A 13244-nucleotide genomic window follows, 5' to 3' on the forward strand; every position below is an offset into this window, starting at 1 on the left:
CATTTTATCAAAACCAGAGAGTATCTGGATAATTTATGCAGTTACCTTAATTTACCTAAAGTAGATTACATCTGGAGTTAACTCATGCTTTCCTAACATACTACTGGTGTGTTTGTCATAGATTTGTATCTCTTGTTCTTACTAATCTATTTGGCTTCACTTAATGTGTGTTTGTTTTCTTCTTTCACTCTCATTTAGGGGTGAGTTCTGTATTTGACAGCATTCAGAGAAACCAAGGAGTTCACGGAAAGAATACTCCAAAGATTTATGTGAAACGCACTGCTAATAATTTCCTCCTATTAACAGCAGAAGTCCTCAATAACTCTTTGTATTCTCATCAGTTTACACTACAATAATTAAAATTAGAAAAACCCACTACCATCACATAGCCATATTTTACTTATGCACATACATAATCTCGAATCCAACTGAAGACGATCCTGAAAGTAGGGGTAAACCAGTTAAAGATGAAAAGAGAAATGTGTACAGGTATCTCTGTAAATTCTTCATCTTTTTCTACCACTTCTCCTGAAGTTGCAGGGGAAGATTAAAAAAAATCCACTTTGCTTACTTCCACCTTTTTTCCCTTAAGGACATTCCTACTTCAGCTTCTTTTCTCAGGTTCAAAGCATTATATATTTGGGAAGGTTTAGATTAAAAAACATCAATAAGTATGCGGCATGGAAAATTACTTCTATGAATTACAAAAAATACATGTAAAAGAATGACTTCTAACTACAACCTAACACCTCTGAGATTAAAACAAAAATAGGAGTAAAAAAGCAGCAACAAAAGGACTGTGTTAATATATTCCTTTTCTATTCTCAAATGCAGGTGTGTATGTGAGTGACACTGCTTTTATTTAGCATAAGTGGTGCCAAAGACAAGGCTACAACTGAAAAATATATGTATGAATGTGTACTGGGCCTGGTCAGTATGGAGTTAATATTCCTCATAGGAGTCTGTACGATGCTCTGTATATACACATATATGCACAGAAATGCAGGCCTTTTTATACATTTCTTTATATTTACTGGCAAAAAAATCCCCTTGAGACAGAGTTAATTAAGCCTGCAAATCCAAACACTTTAAAGTCTGGAAGTACTATTTTTACAGAGCCTTTGAAATTTATGTGCATTCAACCTGTGCACAAAATCAAGCAAAAGCCCTGTGGAGAAATGGCTTGTGAGCACACAGTGAGATATCTTAACTCAGGTGCACAGCACAGATGTTATTGTTGTGTGACCAACTATAAATCTTGCATTTTCTAATGTCAGAATGCCTACCTTTGCAAGCTGCAAACAATCCTGTGTAACCCATTTGTTGTACCAAATCTCCTGAAATGTTTGACCCTTTTACCATCAGTACTGCAACACAGGCTCGCTGCTCTGGCACGAGTGCAAGAATTATATTTGCTACAGTGAGCAGCAGTCTGAAGCCACAGTTCTCATGAGAGGCTGTGGCTGGTGGCACTCTGTGCTGGACTTCAAGAATGGAGGAGGTGGGGGCAAGGAAGGACATGGGTAAGCTCACCCTTCTGCTCACACATGAGGGACACTGACCCTCCTTCCAGGAGGGAAAGGTCATTGGATCCATGCACATAAATCATACAGTCCTACAGGAAACGCCAGACTCTCACCTATTTTGCTTCTTTTCCCTATCGAGACTGTATTTGGAAAGCAGGTATCACCATCCTGTAAATGTGCTGGGCTAAAAAGACAACCTTTCATCATTCTCATACATCCTTTCTATGAAGTTAAGAGAATGTCCAGCCTATTTCATACACCGTTGGAAAAGTGACCAGTGGACAAAGGAAAGAAAACATATGTCTAATTTTTTAGGGAAAACACTACGTGGGAAAGCTGAGCTCTCTCTACAATTATAGATATATGATAACTCCCAACACAGTTTATATCTGCAATTATTTTGATGGTGTTATGATCCGGACCCCTCAGAATATTGAGCAATTACGGCACCATTTTCCTGAGAGTTCCAGTGAGAGAAGTAGCAATTTTTTCTTGACATTTTACAAATCAGACAGATATATGTATCTCCCTAGGGGACAGAGGATATATTTTTAGGCCAAATAAGTACAGTGCTGCACACTCTCACTTCATGATACTTATTATGTCATGGTAATTTAGGATTGTTCAGCTAATGAATCACGTGGCTCAGATCACTTGTCACTTTGTAGTTGCTAAAATGAAAGAGAATTTCATGCAAACTCTCTCAGCAATTATACAACCACTCCTAATAGCAAAATGCAACATGCTTTCTCCTGATCATTATTATTGACAGCTGCAGACATTTTAAAACAACTTGTTACAATTAAAAGCAAATAGTTCTGTGAGCTTTGGAATTAATGGCCTAATTTCCAGTGGATTTATATCTCCCGGTTACAAGGCTAAGGGCTGATTATTTGCTGCAGGATGTTGCTACTCAGCAGGGAGTAATCCCTCAGGCTACAGCAGCACTTTTTCCTTGCCCTGTGAAAGTTTTCTTATGGGCAGAACATTTAACAGTCTCTCTTGTTCTCTCTCTATCTGTTTAATCAGGTGTGAGTTCACACAGTATTCTCCCCCTTAGCTATGACATGTCCTGATTTATTAACCTCTATTCAGCCACTTCTTTTCATAAAACCTTCGGCAACAATTATCATCTTTCAGCCCTCCTACCTTCTGCCAAATTTAGTTGAAATTGACCTACAAGTGCAGATGACTTCGCAGGCAGCCAGAGAGACATGCACAAAAAGATCACAGTAGCCTCATTTCCTTAGGAGATCAGGCTAAAATCTAATTTAGCCATTTATTCAGACTCGGTCCTACTGCATCTACAGCCTGTGCTCCACTCAGAAACAGCACTTGTTGCTAATGGAAGCTGTCAATGACCCTGCATTGACAAACTGCCACCAAAGTGCTCTTGATGTGATTTATTCCTGCCGTCATTAACTTCACAGCCCACTAGCTGAAAGAAGGTGATGACTTCCCAGACAGACAGGAAAAGACAGGCAGAAATAGCAGCAGCAGGAGCAGACTCGGTGATGATGGGTGGAAACAGGTGACAGCCTGCACTCTCACTTCAGGACAGATATAGCACAACAGGGGATTTAAAAGGAAGTAGTTGTAAATTGGAAAGAGGGGACTATAGGGAGTTTCACAGCGTATGGTCAGGTTTCTGCTTTTCTGGTTGTCTCTTACTCTTGCTTTATTCCCACTTTTTCTCATCCCAACCTGAATATTTTAAGGCTTCATTCAGAAGCCCTATCTTTTTTTAGGGTTTGCCTTGAAAAATCCTTCAAGCAGCTCATGCAAATGTCAAATGGCAAGAGCCTACTAAGAAACACAAGGGCCATGTTTCCATGCCCCTAAACTGTCTAGCTAGTTGTTACACAGTTCCCTGGCTCCCCAAGCCCCTCCTAAAAAGGTGTCATTGGCAGGGTCACAGGGGACTGGGATCATGCAGACAAAGCCAACACTGATTCATCATGACCTCCAAAGAGCTAGCAGAGGTCCCTGGCACACTAACTGCTCTTGAAATCTGTTCCATCCATGTGAAATCCCAAGGGACCAAAGGCATGCAGACACCGTGGTGATATCCCTTGCCTATGAGGTCTCACCTCCTGTGGAAGGGGGTTCCTGGGAGCTTAGCACTAGAACTCACACCAGCTCTTTGTTTCATTTAAATTCTCCACATGGTCCTTTCAGCATAATGCCTTTGTAAAGCTAGCAATAAGTGTAGGAAATACATATCAAACTTCTCTATGTATTTGACCAAGAAGAATTATCTTTTTTTGTCATTAAAGCCTACTTCGTTCCACTTGCTAAATAAAGACCACAACAGAAAATGAGAAGGAACAAAAATTTAAAGTATTCTTTTAACAAACAATTAAAATCTACAAGTAACTTATTAGAAGAGCTGTATTTTCACTGCATATTAACTTCTGTAAGTGAAGCATCAGTAATTTACTGCATATTTGAATCACCATGTTCTAAACATTCAAATGACAAAAGAGACAAAAGGTTTATAAAAATCTCAGAAGAGTGACAGAAAAGCTAGAAGCAACTTTTTTAACAAAGACTCTTAGTTATCAGCAAATGCTTCTTGGAAACCTTACATTTTACCATAAAATAATGAAACAAGCATAAGAAAAACACAAATTCATGGATCCAGTATCAGAGGAAAATGCACAGGAATTTTTTCAGTGGGTTTCAGAACAGGAATAGGGATGAGAAGGGGAGGTAATAAAAGGTAGAACAGTTCCATGTGATCAATGCTTTTGTTTCATATGACTAAAAGCATGGTGCCTGCTTACCTTTCACAGCGTGGTCCCACGTAGCCAGCTGGGCACTCATCACACATTAATCCACGATGTCGGTCAAAATGACACGTTGGGCTAAAGCTGTGTTGTTGATATTGAGAAAGAAGAGGGACAAGGAAGAAACATAAAGAAAACATGGTTAGCAGCATAGCTCTCTTCCCACTTCAGAGATTGTTAATTTGCAAAACAGTGCCCAGGAAAAGTGATTCTGCTCTAGGACATGGGGCTTAAGTTCGACTCCAGCAAATTGAATTTGGAATGACTCTGCTATTTCTGCGACACTGAATATAGAGCAGCGGATGGCAGCATCCCAATAGCCTGTTATTACGGGACTTGAGCCTGCCAGTGAGTGGTCTGGATACCATTAAAGAGGCAGGAATGTACAGCTGCTTGCTTGTGCCCCCGAGGGGCTGGCAAAACAATCTGTGCCATAACGTGGCCCCCATATAAATCTTTCTGAAGGACAACCGATTAAAAGCTCAGTTAACTTTGTGTATAGTCAGCTGTGAAAGGAACCCAGTGAACAAGAAAGGGGAGGGGCAACATGGGAAATATCTGGTACCGCTTCCCAGAGAGTGTATTTGAGTTAACCGAGTGCCAATGACCTCAAGCAACAGGCCACACAGGCATGTTGAAGTTCAAGAATAGCTTGCAGACTAGAAAGTTTTACCTCTTTGTTATGCTCTAATTATTTTTGGCTGGTTTGGTTTTTTTTTTCTCTCTTTTTTTTTTTTTTTTTAATAAATAAGGATACTGTAGCCATTTGCAAGCTCTGCATCTCAATGCCTGTGTTTAACTGTGAACTGTGTTCCTTCACAGTCAGCATCCTGCTTTCCACAACCCTTCTCCCTTAACCCATTTTTCTGAAGAAACCTCCTGACACACTGAAAGATACTACACAGAAGAAGAGGCAATCTGTTCTTCTGTAATTCTGTAAAGATTATTAGAGACAGAGACATGTGAGCATCTTTATAAAGCCTTGTCTAAATAATGGCAATCAATTCTGGTCGACTAAATAGAAAAATAGAAAAAGGAAAGAAAAGAAATAAATGACCGGGTGTAGGTGCATAGAAGGATGACTATTCAAAGGGGGAAAACAAAGCACCTATGTGAAAAAAAGATACTAAATTACCTTTTATAACCTAGGAAAAGAAAATTTGAGAAGCAATAAAATTGCTCCAACAAAGACAGCAGAAGGAAGGTATATTCAAGGTAACAGTGCATGCTATAATAATAACTAATAGACATAATCTGACCTTGGATATATTAAAGAAGGATATACCATGACAGTTTCTGGAAAGTAATAGGCCCAGAAGGACAGAAAAGCTTAATTAGCATCATTTAATGTGATTAGCTGCTGGTGACTGGACCCCACTTCTCAAGAGTCATCCATCCTGTTATCTGTCCTCAGTTATACTTTATTCTGTGTTATCCCACAAATATAAGAGACCAGTAAGAAAAATATGGGATGGTCAGGACCAATAAATAAAGACAGATGCTGTCATTTTTCTCTTTCCAATAAGAATTATGTTTGTGTTATTTTGCAATGTCACTTACTTAATAATAGATTCAGTAATACTTAATAATGGAGGAAGAGTCAGTTGAAGAAACAATAATTGTTCATTCTTTTCTTTAATAGCAATGAAAGGACACATTATCATTGAATATAATCAGCAGCACCTGACTTGCTTGAAGCTCCTGCTTGTCAGTCCCAACCTCACTCTTTCCAAGAGCTTCATGGAAAACTTTGTAGAGATGCTATCACAGCTCATTATACCATTGTACAAAATTGACTGTACCAAAGTTCCTCAAAGAGCTCTGAATTTAACTGCACAAATTTTAAATATAATAAAGATAATAATTGTAAGGATGATGATAATAATAATAATAATGATAATGTACTTATTATTATAAAGCAATAATGGTGAACAGTAGAATTTCTATGTTCACCATTGAAATTCTATGTTTAAGGGTTATGCTCAGACCTTGCTCAGACTTTGATTCTTTCTGTGACTTAATAGTTGGACCACATTTCAACAATAAACATTAATATATTGAGAAATTCCCATCTGCGTGCTGTTAAGGAAATGCATGATAGCAAGCTGAGAAGAGTTTATCTTCCTGATTATTGAGAATCTCATTACTCACCAGTGCTAAACACTAATGAACTGTGAGTATTGATTTGTCAAAACAAGCTTCAAAAAATGGTAGTTCCCCCTCTTGATTTATCATTGCTCTTTATGGTTTTCCCATATGGCAGCAACAGCAGTACGAGTCAGGACACAGGACAAGTATGAATATACAGTATGGGTATGCATGTGACAAGTGTGTGTTGGGAGACAGGGCAACCTAAAAGCTTCCTAGTGTGTTACAGAAAACACCCCCTGACAATACGTTTGTGATTTTATCTTATTTTCCAAGAAAAAATTAAAATTCTGAGACCAACCCAAATTCTCAGTTCATGCGCTATGAATTTACCCCTGACCTTCCCAGGCTGAGTGAGAGATCTTCTATCTCCTATTTCCAGTGATAAAGCATTCCTGCCAAAGTCTTTGCTACATATATTAAATTTATGCCTACATCAAGAGAAGAGCAGTAATTATCCCAAACATCTATATTTTTTAGAAATTATGGGGAAAAAAATAATTTCCTTTGAAACTGCTTGAGGACCAAGAATGTTAGAACAGTTTCTAAGAGTGGTATGTGTACAAGAAGACATCGGATGAAGGAGTTGTGTTCATTGCATAACCATTTATAACATGGGTATTGATTTTATCTGCATCACATAGGCACATATATGAAGATATATGCAAAAAAAGAAGAAAATACAATCCAGGATGGAGAAAAAAAGCTTAGACAACTTAATTTTAGTTTCCTGATTTTGGCCAAGTGCTCTTTTCTGACACATGGCAAGCCATTTATGACTGCTGTGCTTCAGAAGGCACATGACTGGCTTCAGTGACTGCATATGTAAACTCATGCCATTAGGAAACAGGAAAGGGAATCAGCAGCAGCTAAATCCACTGAAGTCAATGACAGAACAACAAAATCACCACATCCTTTCGACAACTGTTAGAACAGTTCTCCACTTTATGTGGCATTGCAAAGGTGCTGTGAGAACAGTGAAGGGAACCATGACAAACATCATAAATAAATGAGACTCTGCTACAAAATATAAAACTTATTTCTTAATAGAAATATATCTCACAGACTCATTACATGGACAATATTCTCTATGCAGTGGGAACTTAGTATTAAGCTTAGAAACCTACAGATGTCCTGTCATATCATGTTAGGAATTAAATACCTCAGGAATTAAAATCTGTACACAGCTATTTATAATAATTGGAACATACAATTAGTCACTTGTTCAGTTACTCAGAAAGAACATGACATATCCTACATCTGTACAGTGACATGAACTTGGTAAAAGTTTGTTTTTCACATGAAGGCATCTGAATTGTTTGAAAATATTATCCCTAGCATAAGAAACTTATTGGCAATTAATTAAGAAAGCAAAGAAGTATTTTAATAGCATTCAGATAACACATTAAATCTTTAAAACCTCCTCTTTCCTCAAAAACAATTTTAATAATTGGTCTAGACTGTAACATCATGAGAGTTTGAACCTTTCAAAAAGTTCTACAAAGCTAAACTTTGTAGACTTCAAGACACACAGTTTCACAGTTGAAAGAACATTTATACTGTGTGTTTGTTCTGTACCTATTTTATTTTTCATGAAAACTAAATATTAGAAAGGGGACTATTAACTTCACAAAAGGAAAGTAAAGCACCCAGAACTATGATGACTGTGTAATGGAGGTCTCCAGGCATTTTGCCAATCATAACCTAAATTCAATCTATTTGACTTGGTTTGTTGCACATCTGTGCAAGACAGAAATGTGATAGTGTTTTTCCTTCTTTGTCAGCACAGTGTTCTCAAACAAGAGAAAGATAATTGACTACTGAGGCAAGGAAATACCAAGTAATGAGAATGTCAGAGGAGCCGTGCCTGAGCAGCAGATATAATAAACCCATATATATGTATCTAATAAAACCAACTCAGGAGCTGTGTTAACAGGAAGGCAGGCTCCCATTCTACAATCCCCTGGAATTTCCGCTCGTAAGTGCTTAGACTATTCCTGCTCTGATCAGTGCAATTTGAATAGGATGCAATGCCACAGACAAGATTCAGAGCAGTTTTATTCAGGTACATCATGTAAAATGCTTTTGGTACTATTATTTTCCAGGTACTGGCTGTGACAAAACCAATAAAAAATGTTCAAGCCACTTTGTTTATCTATTAAGTTAGGCGATGGAGTAGCATAGACAAGCTTTTGTAATGAAGGAAACTTTGCTTCTTAGATCAGAATGTTGAATCACTTTTCACTTGTATTTTTATTCAATAAAACAAATCTACAGTATTTTTTCTGAGATATGCTGACAAAATATTTTCACTTACAACATCTAAGGATGAATTCAAATTCCAAACAAATTACATAATGTAGACTAAGAGAAAAGGAAAAGTAAAAGCAGAAAAAACTCATGTCAGATCTGCCAATTCAGCTCTAAAATAGAAACAACTACCCTTATGGAGGACAGAAAAGCAAATGCTAGTTATTAATTTGAAAAGCAATAATCCAAATTCTGTGTTGTTCTTTCTGCCTTAGTCTCATCTAGTTTTTGTTTTCATCTGCCAACTTAGGCACTCGGTACAACTGTAAAAAGAAAAGTTCATATTGCAGAATATATTATTTGCTTGAAAGGAAAAAATATCTCAAGCATACTTGTAAAAACAAAAATTAAGAAATAATGCAATTTAATAAGGGGAAAAGTGAAATATGCAATAAATGCACAACTTACTTGTTAGAAGGTATATTTAGGGGGCAAGCACACAACTGACAATCTTCAGCTGTCCCTTTAGTTGCATCACCATAGAAGCCAGGCAGGCATCTATCACAAAATGAACCACCTGTGTTGTGCTTGCAGTCCTAAAGAGAAGATGTAAGTACAAATTGACAATTAGATTACTTGCATATGGAAAAAAGGTCTGCAAAATTTATCCTTATTTTTTTTCTGCCACAATCAGTGCTTCATATGTTCTTGTAGATAACTTTTTTCCATGTAAAACAAAAAGAATATTTGACATAAAACCTTTAAATTTATACCACACAACAGCTGTGTTATTATTTTAGCTTGCTTAAAGAAAACCAACTTTTAAAGGAGCATAAGACAGGTTTAGTATTGCAGTCTTGCAACAGGCCATATTTTGTGACAACTGTTTTCAGATGTTGATTCCAAAAATACAGCCCAGATGATATAATTTATAAAAATGAATTTTTACTTTTGACAAGTATGTGCATTGGTTCATTTTATCAGGTATAAAGCTAGCAGTATTTGTAAACTGTAGCACAGCCTGAATTACTTAAATCTTATTTGCTAGAATAGAATCCAGCCTCTATTTCATGAGTAGAAGGAAGGACAAGTATACCATATATAGGGTGCTATCCAATACTTTGTGTTCATCTATGTGACTGCATAATAGGAGAGAAATTAAGCTGAGCATATGAAACATGCAGTATAAAAATGGCAGTACTACATTTGCATTTTTGTTTATAGCTTTTGGCTGATCTCAAATTAAGCAATCTTTTAGTAAAATGGAAATCAGTCCTGTGAGAAAAAGCTTCTCATGATGACTTGTAAGAACCAAGTTTTAAAGAGTAATTACCCTTTCAATTCTTCTTCCCTATCACCATATAGGATTTAGAAACTCTACATAATTTCATAGAATCCATAATAGATTCAGAAAAATTACTTTTCTGGCTTAATCTGTTTCCTTTCTTCACCCCACATTACTAGCACACCACAATATTCCTTTCACTGCTGTTTCACACAAGATACCCAAGGGTAGCCATTTCACAATGCAGAAACAGAGAAAGCAGACAGAATGGTTTGGGATATTAAATGCCATATTGATGTGCTTGGTATGGACTGAAAAAAGGATTAAAAGAGCACATGTCAACTTCAAAAGGCCAGAATGAAAGTCATGAGAGAGATTTTTGTTAATAGGGTGTGTTCTGCAGTGTTTTAGACTATGGGCCAGATCAAATCTAGAATGTTTAATCAAAGCTGCAGCTTAAGGACTCTGAAGATTTGTTTTCATTTGGATTTTTGTTTATTTGTGAGGGGTGTTTTGTTTGTTTTGGTTTTTGTTTGTTTGGTTTTTTTCTTTAAGTGTGGGCACTTTCAAATTTAAGACTTAATTTAAAATTGTTTTTTAGGAACACTTTAAGATTGTTTTATCATTTTAGTAAGTCACACATATGGTACTGATTGCTATTTAACAGCCTTACTGTCTGGAAGACATAATTTATCCTCAATAAGGAAACAGACAATATTCTAAGGAACACTGATTCCTTCCTCACAGCTTTCCAGGATTGCAATGATTTGTACCAAACTTTTTTGCACTGTGCTCTGGACCTGGACAGTTGAAAAAGCACAATATCCTTTTCAGTCATGCGGACATCGGTGTCAAAAGCATTTGCCTTCAGAAATAGTTTGTTGTTTTAAAGGGTGCTTTCTTATTGCTAGTGCATACAATCAGCATATATTTAAAATGAAAGCATCAATCACAATACTGTATTTTAACATTATTTAGAGATTGTGAGGTAATACCAAATTAAAATTATAATTATGGCTTTAGTACAGCCAGCTGGGTTAAAATCAACTTCCATAAGTTAACTAATCGATTGGATTTGTATTTCAAGCATTCAAAAAGAATCTACCAGTCATACCAAAAAAAGTAGCCAGGAACAATATGCTTTTTGAAGAAGATGTGACAAAAATAATTTAAGTGTTTCAAAAGAAAAATCCTCTGCAATTCAACTTTTTAAAGACATCATGTCAAATTATTTGTACTTTTTCTGAAAAATAATGGATTCTTCTTTTGTGATAAGTTTAGCTTTAAATATCCTCAGACATATCTTAACGTTTTTGAAGAATATGAACAGTTTATGTGTCAAGGATGTTATTAAAGTGAGAGAAGCTAATACACTGCTTTAAAACTTCACATCTCTCGCTGAGTGGTACTTGCAGGTTCTGCTTTTTTAAAGTAAAACACCTGAAACCTTCCATTTTGTAGGAAAACATTTCTTGTGACAAAGACATGCTGAGTGGTACTTGCAGGTTCTGCTTTTTTAAAGTAAAACATCTGAAACCTTCCATTTTGTAGGAAAACATTTCTTGTTACAAAGACATGACCGCCTTCACTTTGATGAAGTATTTTCTGGCCCTTCAACATCAGTTATTTCCAGTAATCCTACTCAATTCAGACCCCTAATTCCTCACAATTGCAGAATGATAGAATATTCACAGCTGGTGGGATCATCGAGTCTAGCTCCTGTCCCTGTGCAGAACTCCCCAGGAGTCACACCATGTGCCTGAGAGCATTGTCTAAAAACCTCTTGAACTCTGTCAGGCTTGGTGCTGTGACCACTGCTCTGGGGAGCCTGCTACAGTGCCCAACCACCCTCTGGGTGAAGAACCTTTTTCTAATATCCAACCTAAACCTTTCCTGACATAACTCCAAGCCATTCATTCAAGTCCTGGTCACCACAGAGAAGAGACCAGTGCCTGCCCCTCCTCTTCTCCTGATGAGGAAGTTGTAGACTGCAGTGAGGTCTCCCCTTAGTCTCCTCCAGGCTGAACAGATCAAGTGACTTCAGCCACTTATCATACAGCTTCATCTCCAGGCCCTTCACCATCCTCCTTTGGACACTCTCTAACAGCTCAATGTCTTTTTTATGTCCCTCTGTGTCCAACACATGAGCCAGCTGCTCACCCATTGCATGATGTGTTTATCCAGCTGTGTGCTGGACATTTTTTCCAGAAGGATCCTGTGAAAGACAGTATGAAAAGCTTTAGTGAAGTCCAGAAAGATTTCAACTGGCTGACCCTGATCATCTAAGTCGGTTACCTTGTCATAAAAGAAAACTAAATTTGATAAGCCAGATTCTCCCCTCATGAAGCCATTCTGGCTGTGATCGATGACTGCACCATCCTCCAGGTGTTTCTCAATACCTCCCAGAAAAATCTTCTCTGTAATTTTACTGTACACTGAAATGAGATTGACAGGCCTACAGTTTCCATGCCATCCTTCTCAACCTTTTTGAAAATTCAAATGTTAGCCAGCTTTGTCTCAACTAGGGTCTTTCCATATTTCCAAGGCTGTTCAAAAATGATTGAGAGAGGCCTCAGGATGACATCAGCCAGGTCTTGGAGTATTCTTGGATGAATCCCATCAGATGCCATAGACTTATATGGATCCAGTAGATGTTGCACTAGTTCATGGTACACTGAGAATTTATAATGCTCACAGCCAAGGTCCTTCAGCTCAAGGCACTGGGACCCCTTTAGCCCATCATCAGTGCTGGAGACAAAGGCAAAGAAAGCATTAAATATCTCTGCCTTGCCTATATCCCTGTTTGTGAGGGGACCATCTTCACCCTGTAGTGGGCCAATGTTATTTCTGCACTACCACTTGCTATTAACTTATTTAAAATACTCTTAGTATTGCCCCCCATATTTCCATCCAGCTTCAACTCCAGTTGAGCTTTGACCACACCATATTTTCCCCTAAAGAGGCAAGCAGCATTTCTGTATTCCTCCCGCATCACCTGACCTTGCTTCCACCGTGTGTACCTTCCTTTTTTGCCATATCTCCAAAAGAAGACCCCTGCTCAGCCAAGCTGGCCTCCTGCCTGTTTGACCTCTGACATTTTGGAATTGCCTGTTCCTGCGCCCTCAGGAGGCAGTGCTTAAAAAGTGACTTGTACTGATGGTTCCCAGCATGTTCAAAAGCAATGAATTGATTTCTAAATCTAAAAACAAACAAAAAAAGAGAACTCCACATATACAAGACCAAAAT

General features: G+C 37.6%; 1 protein-coding gene across 1 annotated transcript in view; it reads right to left on the reverse strand.

Annotated features, from left to right (window-relative positions):
- Positions 1-13244, reverse strand: part of LAMA2 (laminin subunit alpha 2) — a 252727-nt gene that overhangs the window by 127035 nt on the left and 112448 nt on the right. The window contains exons 17-18 of the mRNA XM_054279037.1: positions 9182-9309; positions 4313-4399 (exon numbers count right to left, since the gene is read on the reverse strand). Of these exons, the coding sequence (XP_054135012.1) occupies positions 4313-4399; positions 9182-9309 (215 nt within the window). The remainder of the gene's footprint in view (positions 1-4312; positions 4400-9181; positions 9310-13244) is intronic.

This window comes from Melozone crissalis, unplaced genomic scaffold (assembly GCF_028551555.1).
Source record: "Melozone crissalis strain CALT ecotype California unplaced genomic scaffold, PUWL_Pcris_2 ptg000027l_1, whole genome shotgun sequence".
Lineage (NCBI taxonomy): Eukaryota > Metazoa > Chordata > Aves > Passeriformes > Passerellidae > Melozone > Melozone crissalis.